Raw genomic sequence first — 12,553 nt, 5'->3', positions numbered from 1 at the left:
GCTATGTGTTGTGGATTGATATAAATTCTAGTTAACTCTTGAATGTTTACTTAAGATGGATCAAATTTTAATTGGTGCTTTTCTAAACAGTCTCCTCTATCTAAACAGAATGATAGTTAGAGGAGAAAGTGAGGACTGCAGATGCTGGAGATCAGAGCTGAAAATGTGTTGCTGGAAAAGCGCAGCAGGTCAGGCAGCATCCGAGGAGCAGGAGACTCAACGTTTCGGGCATGAGCCCTTCTTCAGGAATGTGGCTGAAGAGCTTCTGGGCAGAGGAGATGACCTGGGGTGTGCAGTGAGAAAGGGACTCACTGAAATCCTTGTAGAGGGAGGAAGAGAGCTTCTTCAAGGAAGGCATCCTTGCAAGAGGATTCGCAGTAGGCTAAAATCTTCGAGGAGAAAGTGAGGACTGCAGATGTTGGCGATCAGAGCTGAAAATGTGTTGCTGGAATAGCGCAGCAGGTCAGGCAGCATCCAAGGAGCAGGAGATTCAAGGAGAAAGTGAGGACTGCAGATATTCGAGGAGAAAGTGAAGACTGCAGATTCCTGAAGAAGGGTTCATGCCTGAAACGTCGATTCTCCTGCTCCTTGGATGCTGCCTGACCTGCTGTGCTTTTCCAGCAACACATTTTCAGAATGATAGTTAGAGCCCTGTTTCCAAATATGGCTATTAGTGATGCATTTTGATAAAAGTGAGTACCTTAACTATTGTTGGTGTTCGTGTTGTTGCTGCTTATACATTTTCATCCTATGAATTTGTGGACACTTCGTTAAAATGTCTGTGATGCAACTATATAAGTACAACAAGCTTTAATTTATTCTATACGTTTAGGTATCGTTGGGCTTTCATTCCAGAAATATCTGATGATTCAGGTTTGGAAGTTCGCAGGCAGGGGACACATCAACGAGAATTCAAACCTTATGTTGTTCGATTAGCCAAACTACTGAGGAAAAGAACAAAGGTATTTTGTTTTTATCATCTCTACTTCCTCCTTACTCAAATTCTTCTAAAGACATTGACCTCTTTCCTGGGTAGGTTTCAACAGGCACTCTCCAATAGGTCAGACAAATGATCAACATCCAAATGTGACCCTTGATTGTGACCAACAGCAAGCTAGTCAACTACAGACAGTATTGCTGCTGAATTCCATCAAAATTTACAGCCTGATCTCTCAGGATTATTAGAAGGAGAAGGAGGATACAATTCAGACCATTGTGCCTGCGCCAGCTATATTACCCAGTGCCAATCTCCTGCATTTTCCTCACATCCCTGCACACCATTGCAATCCAAATAACAATGCAATGTCTCTTAAGTATCTCAGTTAAACCTGCCTCCATCACATTTCCAGGCAGTACATTCCATCCTAACAACTCGGTATGTGAAAATGTTTTTTCTCATATCGCCCTTGTTTCAATTGCACATCATTTTAAATCTATGCCCTTTCATTCTTGTTTCTTTTACAAGTGGGAACACCTGCCCCATCTACTTTATCTAATCTGTTATTGAAAACCTCAGTCAGATCTCATTTCAGCCTTCTTTTCTCCAAGGAGAACAGGACCAACTTTTTCAATCATTCTGCATAACTAAGGTTTCGCATAACTGGAACCATTCTAGTAAATTGCATCTGCGTGTTATGCACCTTTGCACCTTTCCTAGAATGTGATGCCTACAACTGTATGCAGTACTTCAGCTGAGGTCCAACAAATGAATTGTACAAGTTCAACATCATATTCTTGCTGTTGAACTTTATAACCTGTTAATAAAACCGAGAAGATGGTATTTTTGTTTTACTGCTCTTCCATCTGTCTTGCCACTTTCAATGATCTGTGGACTTGGGTACTCTCAGATGCCTCTGCTCCTATACCCTCTTTAGAATTATACCCCTTATATTGTCTCTTGGTGTTCTTCCAACCAAAGTACATTACTTCACATTTCTCTGCATTGAACCTCAGCTGCCAACTATCCACTCCACCAATCTGTCAATGTCTGTTTGGATTGCCACAGTTTTTCTCAGTTTTGTTATGACACGGAGTCAGACAGCTGAATCAAATCTGCCTTTCCACCTCTTTAGTTGCAATATGGTAAAATTAAACTGTCAAAGACTGCTAAATACTCACTTCATTTGTTCCTGCCAGACTTGTGAATGAACAATCCTGGGTGGTACACTGTGCTACTGCCTTACAGTGCCAGTGACCCAGGTTTAATTCCATGTTTAGGTGACTACAGAGTTTGCACGTTTGCCCCATGTATACGAGAGTTTCTGCTGGGTGCATCGGTTTCCTCCCACAGTCCAAAGATGTGCAGATTAGATGGATTGGCAATATTGAATTTCCCATAGTTTCCAGGGTTGTGCAGGCTAGGTGGATTAGCCATGGCTTCGATTATCCCAAGGCCTCAATTATCATTCAACAAATACTATCTGCTTGAACATAGGGTCTCTTCCAGACTCCAGAAAATCGATGTTTCGGGTGTAAGCCCTTCATCAGAAATGAGGATTGTGGGCCAGGAGCTGAGAGATAAATGGTGGGGTGGGGGGGGGGGGGGGGTGTCTGGGGTAAGGTAGCTCAGAATGCAGTAGGTAGATGAAGGTGGGGGAGAAGGTTGGAGAGGAGGGAGAGCGATTGGATGGGAGTTGGAGGCTTGGAACTGGAATAAGGTGAGGGGGGGGAGGGAAAATGAGGAAACTGGTGAAATCCACATTAATTCCATGTGGTTGCAGGGTCCCAAGGCGGAAGATGAGACGTTCCTCCTCCAAGTGTCAGGTGGTTAGGATTTGGCCCAGGAGGAGGCCCAGGACTTGCATGTCCTTGGTGGAGGGAGGGAGTGTTGAAGTGTTCAGCCACAGACGGTGGGATTGGTTGGTGCAGGTGTCCCAAAGATATGCTCTGAAATGATTTGCAAGTTGGCGTCCTGTCTCCCTGATGTAGAGGAGACCACATCGGATGCAATGGATAACGTAGATGACATTTGTGGAAGCAAGATAAATTTCTGTCAGATGTGGAAGGATCCTTTGGGGCCTTGGATGGAGGTGAGGGGAGAAAGGTACTAACATTATTAATGGTCAAAATCTTCTACCTGTTGAAAACACCAGGGTCGCTGTGTCTGGTATAGAAATATTGAATCCCTACAGAGTGGAAAGAGGCTATTTGGCCCATCATGACCTCATCAACCGTCCTCATAACATCCCACCCAGGCCCTATCCTTATAACATCACATTTATCATGGTCAACCCACCAAACCTATAAATCTTTGGACTGTGGGAGGAAACCTGAACACATGGAGGAAACCCACACAGACACATGCAAACTCCACACAGACTTTAATCCAAAGCTGGAATCAAATGTGGGTCCCTGGCATTGTGAGGCAGCTTGCCACTGAGCCACAGTGAAACCCATAGAACCTTTTTAATCAAGGAGCAGCCTGCAATTAGCCTCCAGGCCTGACCTAACAAACAAGATCTGTTCTTTGCCTTTTACTACAAGCTGTCCCAAAATTCACAAGCCATTTCCAGCTCAATTCAAAATTGACAACAGAATAAACACATTCAGGAATAAACAAAAAAGATACTAATACTGGCTAGACTAGCTTCACTCTTTCCACTCTGTAGGGATTCAATATTTCTATACCAGACACAGCGACCCTGGTGTTTCAACAGGTAGAAGATTTTGACCATTAATAATGTTAGTACCTTTCTCCCCTCACCTCCATCCAAGGCCCCAAAGCATCCTTCCACATCTGACAGACATTTACCTTGCTTCCACAAATGTCATCTACTTTATCCATGGTCAAGAAGGAGGGACCTCATCTGGAGTGAGTATATCTTCTCAAAGCTCGCTAGGAGAAGATATACTCCTAGCTTGGGGAATTTGAAGGCAGTCAGTGCAGAGGGGAAAGAGGTGCTTTTTGCTTGACTTTTTTGGCTCATGAGTTTATAGGTTTGTTTTCAACAGACTAAATTGAAATCAAGGGTCAAGGAGCCAGCATAAAATAGTGACTTCACCGATAAATTGTAAGTTTGTTTTCCGGTGATAGCTACTAATTTGTCCATATATTTTAGGTTACTTTCAGATTAAAGATAAATAGGGGAAAGATTTAGAGGCTACAAGCTGAAAGACCAGTATGAAAGTTTTAAAAGTCAAATCAAGAACTAAATAGTTAAAGTAGAGATGCTAGCCAGGCCATGTGTTATGCCTGCGTAATATGGGAGTTGGTGGACCCCACTGCTGTTCGTGCTAATCACATCTTGGTTGCTTGAAAAACTCCGGCTCAGATTTGATGAGCTGAAATCTGAACTTAGAATACAGTGACTCATCAGACAGGGGGGAGAGTTACCTTAATGCTGTGTTTCAGAAGGCAGTCACACCCCTTAGATTCGAAAAGTGTGGCGCTGGAAAAGCTCAGCAGGTCAGGCAGCATCTGAGGAGCAGGAGAATTGATGTTTCGGCATGAGCCCTTCATCAAGAATTTCAGGGTGATGAGAGGATGCTGAGAGATAAATGGGAGAAGGTAGGTAATGGGAGAAGGTAGTTTGGATGGCGATAGGTAGGTGCAGGTGGAGGTGATAGTGATAGTTAGGAGCGGATAGAGGAGAAGGAAGATGAACAGGTGGGACATGTCAAGAGATTGGTCTCGAGTTGGGGAATTGGACCTGGGATGCGGTCCAACTTGCCCTCAGTTTATTTTCTTCATTTCTTTTGGTCATCTTTTGTTGGTTTTTACCATTTTTCCAATCCTAATGTTTTTTTTCTTTCAATGTGTTGCTATTCCTTCCTGGAATCCTTGGTCCTTAATCATTTTATTCTGGTAAGCTTGTTTCCCAGTCCACTCCAGCCAACTCTGCCCTTACCGTGATGTAATTATCCTTATTTAAGTTTCTGACCAAAACTTTGCACTCTCAAGCTGAATGCTAAATTCTATCATGTTATGGACACTGTTTCCCCGGGGACCTCTAAGATCCTTAATTAAACCTGCCTTATCACACGTCACCAGGTACAGAATACCTTGATTCCTGATGCACCCTTAACATTTTGTTCTAGACAATTCTCTAGAATACACTCTGTGAATTCTTTTTTATGGCTATCTTAGCTAATTTTGTTTTCCCAATCTCCATGAAGATCACCTATGGTTTGTGTACAGCTTTTTTAACATGCCCTGATTACCTCTTGATTTATTCTGTGTGCTACAAAAGTGTGACTTATGGGGGACCTTGACTACTCCCACTAGTGCTTCCTTGCCCTTGTTATTTCTTACCATCACTTATTTGAATTCAACATCATCCAACCCAAGATAATTTCTTACTATCATAATTATTCTAATTTGTACTGATAAAGCTACCCAATCACCCTTCCTTTCCCGCTTGCCCTTTCAAAAACTCTCATACCCTTGAATATTTAGTCCCAAACTTTTATCGCCTTGTAATCATGTCTCTGTAAGTTCATATCCATTAATTTTTATTTGTGCCACTAATTCATTTATTTTTCTCAGAATACTACATGCATTTAAGAGGTGTTCATTTTGAATTTTTCCATTTTTCCTCCTTTGACCCTATTTGCATGAGTGAACAGCAGCAAATAAGGTCAAAGGAAGAAAAATGGTAAAAATTCAAAATGAATAGCTCTTAAATGCGTAACTGCAAGACGCCTATCGCAGAGTGCTTTAGGGAACATCTCCGGTACACCCACACCAATCAAACCCACCTCTCCATGGCCAAACATTTCAATTCCCCCTCCCACTCTGCCGAGGACATGGGGTGGAGGAGGTCCTGGGCCCTCTCCACCGCCACTACCTCACCACCCGACGCCCGGAGGAAGAACATCTCATCTTCTGCCTCAGAACACTTCAACCCCAGGGCATCAATGTGGATTTCACCAGTTTCCTCATTTCCCCTCCCCCCCCCCCCCCCCTTCCCCACCCATCTTACCCCAGTTCCAACCTCCCAACTCAACACCATCCTCATGACCTGTCCTCCCTGCCAATCGTCCTTCCCTCCTCTCCGACCTATCACCTTTACCCCTTCCTCCATCCACCTATTGCACTTAGCTACTTTCTCGCTAGCCTCAGCCCCCTCCCATTTATCTCTCCACCCCTGAGGCTACCTGCCTCATTCCTGATGACGGACATTTGCCCGAAATGTCAATTTTCCTGCTCCTTGGATGCTGACTGACCTGCTGTGCTTTTCCAGTGCCACTCTAATCTTGGCTATTAGCTCAAGATTAGAGTGCCAGTCCTCCATGACCTCTCCAGTGAATAGAAAAGATACCAAGATCTTGATTGAGGCCCCCACAATCTCCTCTCTTGCTTCTCTCCATAACCTGGGTTATGTCCCATCTGGGACAGGGGATGTATCCAGCTTAAGACTCTTCAAGAAATCCAATGCCACTTCTTTCTTGACCTCAAAATGCCCATGCACACTAATCTGTGCTTGGTGAACATTGATGTACTCATTTAGGGTCTCGTCCATATACTGTGCCTCCAAGCATAAGTTCTCTCATTTAACCTTGACTGGTCCTACCCTCTCCCTATTTAACCTCTCGCTTTTAATGTTTGTATAAAATGCCACGGGATTTTCTTCCACCCTTCTTCCATGCTCTCCTAATTTCCTGCTAGAGTTATTTCCTGTTTTCTTTCTATTCCTCATGGACCCTGTCCATTTCGGGCAAATGTCCGTCATCAGGAATGAGGCAGGGAGCCTCAGGGGTGGAGAGATAAATGGGAGGGGGCTGAGGCCAGCAAGAAAGTAGCTAAGTGCAATAGGTGGATGGAGGAAGGGGTAAAGGTGATAGGTCGGAGAAGAGGATGATTGGCAGGTAGGACAGGTCATGAGGATGGTGTTGAGCTGGGAGGTTGAAACTGGGGTATGGTTGGGGGGGGAGGGGAAATGAGGAAACTGGTGAAATCCTTCCTGAAGAAGGACTCTTGCCCAAAACGTCGATTCTCCTGCTCCTTGGATGCTGCCTGACCTGCTGCGCTTTTCCAGCAACACATTTTCAGCTACCTAAACCTTACACTTGCTTTTACTTTTTGACTACATTCACAACATTATCATCATCCAAGGGTCTCATATCTTGCCATCCTTGTCCTTCCCCCTTACTGAAGCATGCCAGCCTGAACTCTAATCAGTAGGTCTTTGAATAACTCCCACATGTCAAATGTGGACTAATTCAATAGCAACTGCTCCCAGTTAACTCTCCCTAGCACCTGTCTACTACTATAATAATTTGCCCTTCCCCAATTAAGTATCTTCCCACAAGTTCCGGACTTATCCTTATTCATAGATATTTTAAAACTTAAGGAGTTGTGATCACTGTTTCCAAAATGCTTTCCCACTGTAAGGTCAGTCATCTGGTCAGGCTCATTTGCCAATACTAAGTCCAGTTTGGCCCTTCCTTTAGTTGAACTGTCCACATACTGTTTCAAGAAATCCTCTTGGATGTATCTAACAAATTCTGCCCTCAGCCTTTTGTTGTAAGGAAGTCCTAGTGAATGTTGAGGAAGTTAAAATTGCGCACTATAACAACCATTTTTTTGGAAATCTTTCCATAATCTGCCCACATATCTATCCTCAATGTTTTGGTGGCTGATGAGGTGGCCTATAGTATAATCCAAGCAGAGTGATTGAACTTTGCTTATTTTTGAGCTCTATCCATATTGTTACAGTGGATGAACCTTCCAGTATGTTCTCTCTGAATGCAGGTATGACATTCTCCCTCATTAGTAATGCAATTCCTCCACCTCTTTCATATCCCCCTCTATCTTGTCTAAACCACTAAAACCCTGAAACGTCGAGCAGCTAATACAGTACCTCTAACAACCAGGTCTCAGTAATGGCCAAGACATGATGTCCCATGTACAGATCCAGGCTCTAAGCTAGGGTTGAAAAATGTCATGCTGGAAAAACACAGCAGGCCAGGGCAGCATCCGAGGAGCAGGAGAATCGACGTTTCGGGCATAAGCCCTCCTTCAGCTTATGCCTGAAACAACATTTTTCAACTCTGGTACTCCAGCATCTGCAGTCCTCACTTTCTCTAAGCTAGGTTTGGAGGATTTGAGCTATAGGGAGAGGCTGAACAGGCTGGGGCTGTTTTCCCTGGAAGGTCAAAGGCTGAGGGGTGACCTTATAGAGGTTTACAAAATTTTGAGGGGCATGGATAGGATAAATAGACAAAGTCTTTTCCCTGGGGTTGGGGAGTCCAGAACTATAGGGTATCGGTTTAGGGTGAGAGGGGAAAGATATAAAAGAGACCTAAGGGGCAACGTTTTCATACAGAGGGTGGTAGGTGTATGGAATGAGTTGCCAGAGAAAGTGGTGGAGGCTGGTACAATTGCAACATTTAAGAGGCATTTGTATATGAATAGGAAGGGTTTGGAGGGTGCTGGCAGGTGGGACTAGATTGGGTTTGGATATCTGGTCGGCATGGACAGGTTGGACCGAAGGTTCTGTTTCCATGCTGTACATCTCTATGACTCTATGCACATCTGCCTTACTCATAATACTCCTTACATTGAAATAAACACACATCAGCCCATCAACCCATTGTATTCATTAGCCTGCCTCTCCTTTCAGACATGCTGGTCATATTATCTACCTTCCCCTCAATCCCTCCACTTGCTGACCTGCTGCCCTGGTTCCAAACCCCCGCAACTCTAATTTAAACAGTCCCACTTAGTACTAACCCAACTCCCTGTAAAGATATTGGTTTCCCTCCAGTTTTGGTGCAACCTGTCTCTTCTGTACGGGTCACCCCTGCCCCAGAAGAGGTCCCAATGATCCAAGAACTACCATCTCCTTAACCACACATTTATCTGCCCAAGTTATCCAAATGCCAGGATACTGGTCCAGTAAATAAAGCCCATCCCACCAGAAAAGCTCCCTTCTACCCTGATACAAATGCCAGTGCTCCACAAACTGAAACACATCCACCCACACCAATCTTTAAATTTTTCACTGAACTCCTTGCCTTATTTACACTGAGCCAGTTTGACCATGGCTCAGGTAGTAAACTGAGATTGTTCCTTTGGAGGTTTGGCTTTTTTGTGTAGTCCCTAATGTTCAAAATCTTTTAACAGAACTTAATTTCTATCTTATCAATGTTCTTAGTACTAATATGGATGACAACAGGTTCTCTCTTCTTCAAGTTTCTGTCCAGGCTGAGGAGATGCCCTTAATCCTGGAACCTGCCGGGCAACAAAGCCTTCATGACTCATGGTTATGAATGCAGAGAACGATATCTGTCCACTTAAACTTCAGTGTTTCTATTTCCTACCCCCACTTGCATGGCTCCCTCCATCACAGAGCTGTGGTCAGTTCGCTTATAATTTCTGCAGGCCCTACTCTCAACCACCTCGCTTGCAAGAACCTTGTAACTGTTGGACGATTGCAGGGACTGAAACTCCTCAAGGACTGCCCCTTGAGTACTCATTCCCAAAATCATGCTCTCCTGTCTTCAATCAGAGCTCATGTTTGAATTGCTTAATCTAAGGGGTATGTCTGTCTCCTCGAGTGAAGTGTCCAGATAACTTTCCATTTGCCTGATGCAATGCAGTGTCTGCAGCTTAGACACCTGATTCTCAACTTGGACCTGCAATTGCATAAGCCACAAACATGTGCATCAGATGTGTTCACTGTGGATTACCTCATGACTCAAAGTGAGATAATGCACATGGGCAGGACAAACAAGAATAGGGAGTACATGATGAATGTACAGGTACAACCTGGGAAGCAGCAAGGATCAGGAGGATGTTAGTGTGCATGTACACCCTTAGGATAGCAGGACAGATAGATAAAGTGTTCAACAAGACATATGGAATACTTGCCTTTATTAGCTGAGGCAGAGAGTTTGAGCAGGGAGGCAATGCTGGAACTGCATAAAATGATGGTTAGGCCACAGTTAGCGCAGTTCTGGAATCCACGTTATTAGCAAGGGATGTGATAGTACTGGAGAGGCTGTAGTGGAATTTTACCATATTATTGCCTGGGCTGGAAAGGTTCAGATACGAAGGGAGATTGAAAGACCCTGCATTGTTTTTTGGAACAGAAGAGACTGTGGGAGACATGGTTGAGATATTTAAAATTATGGGGCATAGACAGAGTAGAAGGGAATAAACTTTCCCTTTGGTAGTGGGATGAATAATTGGGGCATAAATTTATGGTTTAGAGGGAGATATGAGGAAAAACATTTTTACCTAGTAAATCTGCAGCTCAGTCTGTAATGGTAGTGTAGGCAGAAACACTCAAAATACTTATGATTTGAATGTTAACTTGCAGTGCCAAGGCATACAAAGATATGGGCCAAGTGCCTGATATGGAATTTAAATAAGTATGTGTTTTTGACCAGTGCTAATGCCAAATGATCTTTTTCTTTCATTCCAACTCCAGACTTATGGGAATGCCATCACCTACAAGTCTCACACTATCCTGACTTGGAACTAAATTGTTCTATCACATTGGGTCAAAATTTTATAAGTCCTTCCCTAACTGCATCCTGAAAGTGATCATATCACTTGAACTGCTGCAGTTCAAAAATAGGCTCACTACTATCATCTCAAAGACAAGCAGAGATAGACAATAAATGCTATCCTTGCTGGTCTGTATCCTCTTTGAATAAATTAAAAATAACCAGCCATCAGCAAAATTACTGTCAAAGCCTGTCAGTGGATAGTGGAACAAAAGCCTTGTTCAGAAATAGAGGTAGTGGTAATTATCAATCTCTGGCAGAATCGGAGTATAGTATGCAGTTTGTGAAAGAGATTGGCTAAACTTTTCCTTGTACTTATATTTTCTTTTTCTCCTTTTAATTTTTGAATATTTTAGAAAGTAAATTGGGATGAGCAATGGTTGTATTGTAAAATGTCAGTACTTTATTTCTCAAGCAATTTGGTTGCATAGTGATACTGTCCAAAGATTAGAAACAGACCTTCAGGAATGAAATTGAGGGATTCTACATCTCTATAAATGACTCTTTCAATCCTACAACTCTGAATCTATTTTTCTTCAATTCTGGCCTTTACAGCATCATTAATTTTACTTGCTTCACCATTGAGGGGGTCTACACTTCTAGTTACCTAGGCAATTAGCCCTGGAGTTGCCTCCTAAAGCCTACTATATCTTTTGCTTCCTTTAAGACATTCGTTAAGTACTGTTTGATCATGCTTTTGGTCATCTGCCCTTAACATCTGCTTCTGTGGCTTGGTATAAATAGAAGTTGTTTTTGAAATAGCTATCAAAATTCAAATTTATGATTTGGATAAGCTTGAATATTATGCTTGAAATCAATCTTAAACAGAAAGAACTGAAACCTAATTAATGGAAGAATTCTGATTACTTACAGAAAAATCTGGAAGATGACAACTCGGTGAAGACACTAGCATGGGAGCCTGGTCATCTGCTGCTGACCTTTTACTCTGTTCGTAGCATTGAGCAGTTGCTTCCCTTTTTCAATGTGCTCAGTCAGTTTTTTTCCAACAAAATCTCAAGTAGATTTACTGGATCCTCAGGGAGTCCAATCCCGTGGACAAACTCATTCTCAGTCAAAGACCTTAAACCTGACAACCAGAAAACATTCTGGAGCAAAGGCAGACAAATAATAGAGGAAGTGCTTGAGAGAGATTTCCTTGAAGGTGTTATAAAAACATAACACTGGAGGTAGTGTAATCACTCAAAGCAAATATTCTGCAATGTGTACATTTGTTTGTATTTGAACAAGGAACAAATTTCAACAATGTAATCATATTAAATTTTATTTGTACAGATTGTGTTCTGATTACTGAATTATGAATTTGATTTTGTCCAAGTATGTTGACTCATTAATTATGGTGCCCAAAATATAAATTACTGTATTATTCCATTTGGTTCCAAATAATTGCACTCATGCTCAATTCTACAGGTGATGACCCATTATTAAAAGTACATGTACCTTTTAATTGCAGTTGTGATTTTATGGATTGTTTGTGCACAATTAATCCATTACTGTTATAAGTAACATCTGGTCCTCAGAAACAAAATGTTAATTTTCATCATGAGTGCTGAATGTGAAAGGAGAAAGTGAGGACTGCAGATGCTGGAGATCAGCATCAAAAGTATGGCACTGAAAAAGCACAGCAGGTCAAGCAGCATCCAAGGAGCAGGAGAGTCAAGATTTCAAGCATAAGCTCTTATTCAGGAATTGTGGGGGTGTGGGGAGGGGGAGGCGCAGGTGGCCCAAGGGGGTTGGGTTGAGAGATAAATGGGAGATGGGAGGAGCTGTGGGGAAGGTAGCTAGGAGTGCAATAGGTAGATGAAGGTGAGGGGTGATGGCAATAGGTTGGAGTGGAGGGTGGAACAGATAGGTAGGAAGAAAGGTGGACATGTAGGACTGTTCAAGAGGGTGCTGCGGAGTTCAAGGGTTGGATCTGGGATAAGGTGGTGGGGGGAGGGAAGATGAGGAAACTGGTGAAATTGACATTGATTCCATGTGGTTGAAGGGTCCCAAGTGGAAGATGAGGTGTTCTTCCTCCAGTCGTCGGGTGGCTAAGATTTAGTGGTAGAGGTGGCCCAGGTGCACTGCTGACCATGTT

General features: G+C 43.0%; 2 protein-coding genes across 14 annotated transcripts in view; one reads left to right on the top strand and one right to left on the bottom strand.

The window, feature by feature from the left end:
• The window catches only part of dop1a (DOP1 leucine zipper like protein A), a 355,628-nt gene extending 343,463 nt beyond the window's left edge, over positions 1–12,165 (top strand). For 8 of the 13 annotated variants that reach the window (XM_087991490.1, XM_087991491.1, XM_043696195.2 and 5 more), the window contains 2 exons: positions 833–962; positions 11,329–12,165. In XM_087991490.1, coding sequence (XP_087847616.1) covers positions 833–962; positions 11,329–11,634 — 436 coding nt within the window. In that variant the 3' untranslated portion in view covers positions 11,635–12,165. Of the gene's footprint in view, positions 1–108; positions 123–832; positions 963–11,328 lie in introns of those variants that run through there. The other 5 variants (XM_087991495.1, XM_087991492.1, XM_087991493.1 and 2 more) reach the window with 3 other exon arrangements.
• pgm3 (phosphoglucomutase 3) overlaps positions 1–12,553 on the bottom strand; it is a 153,006-nt gene that overhangs the window by 29,827 nt on the left and 110,626 nt on the right. The gene's annotated exons all lie outside the window — the stretch shown is intronic.

Source organism: Chiloscyllium plagiosum, unplaced genomic scaffold (assembly GCF_037043375.1).
Source record: "Chiloscyllium plagiosum isolate Xiang-an unplaced genomic scaffold, Cpla_swu_hap1 HiC_scaffold_10, whole genome shotgun sequence".
NCBI classification, from domain to species: domain Eukaryota; kingdom Metazoa; phylum Chordata; class Chondrichthyes; order Orectolobiformes; family Hemiscylliidae; genus Chiloscyllium; species Chiloscyllium plagiosum.
The sequence above is the reverse complement of the archived record's forward strand: the minus strand, read 5'-3'. Positions and strand labels throughout refer to the sequence as shown.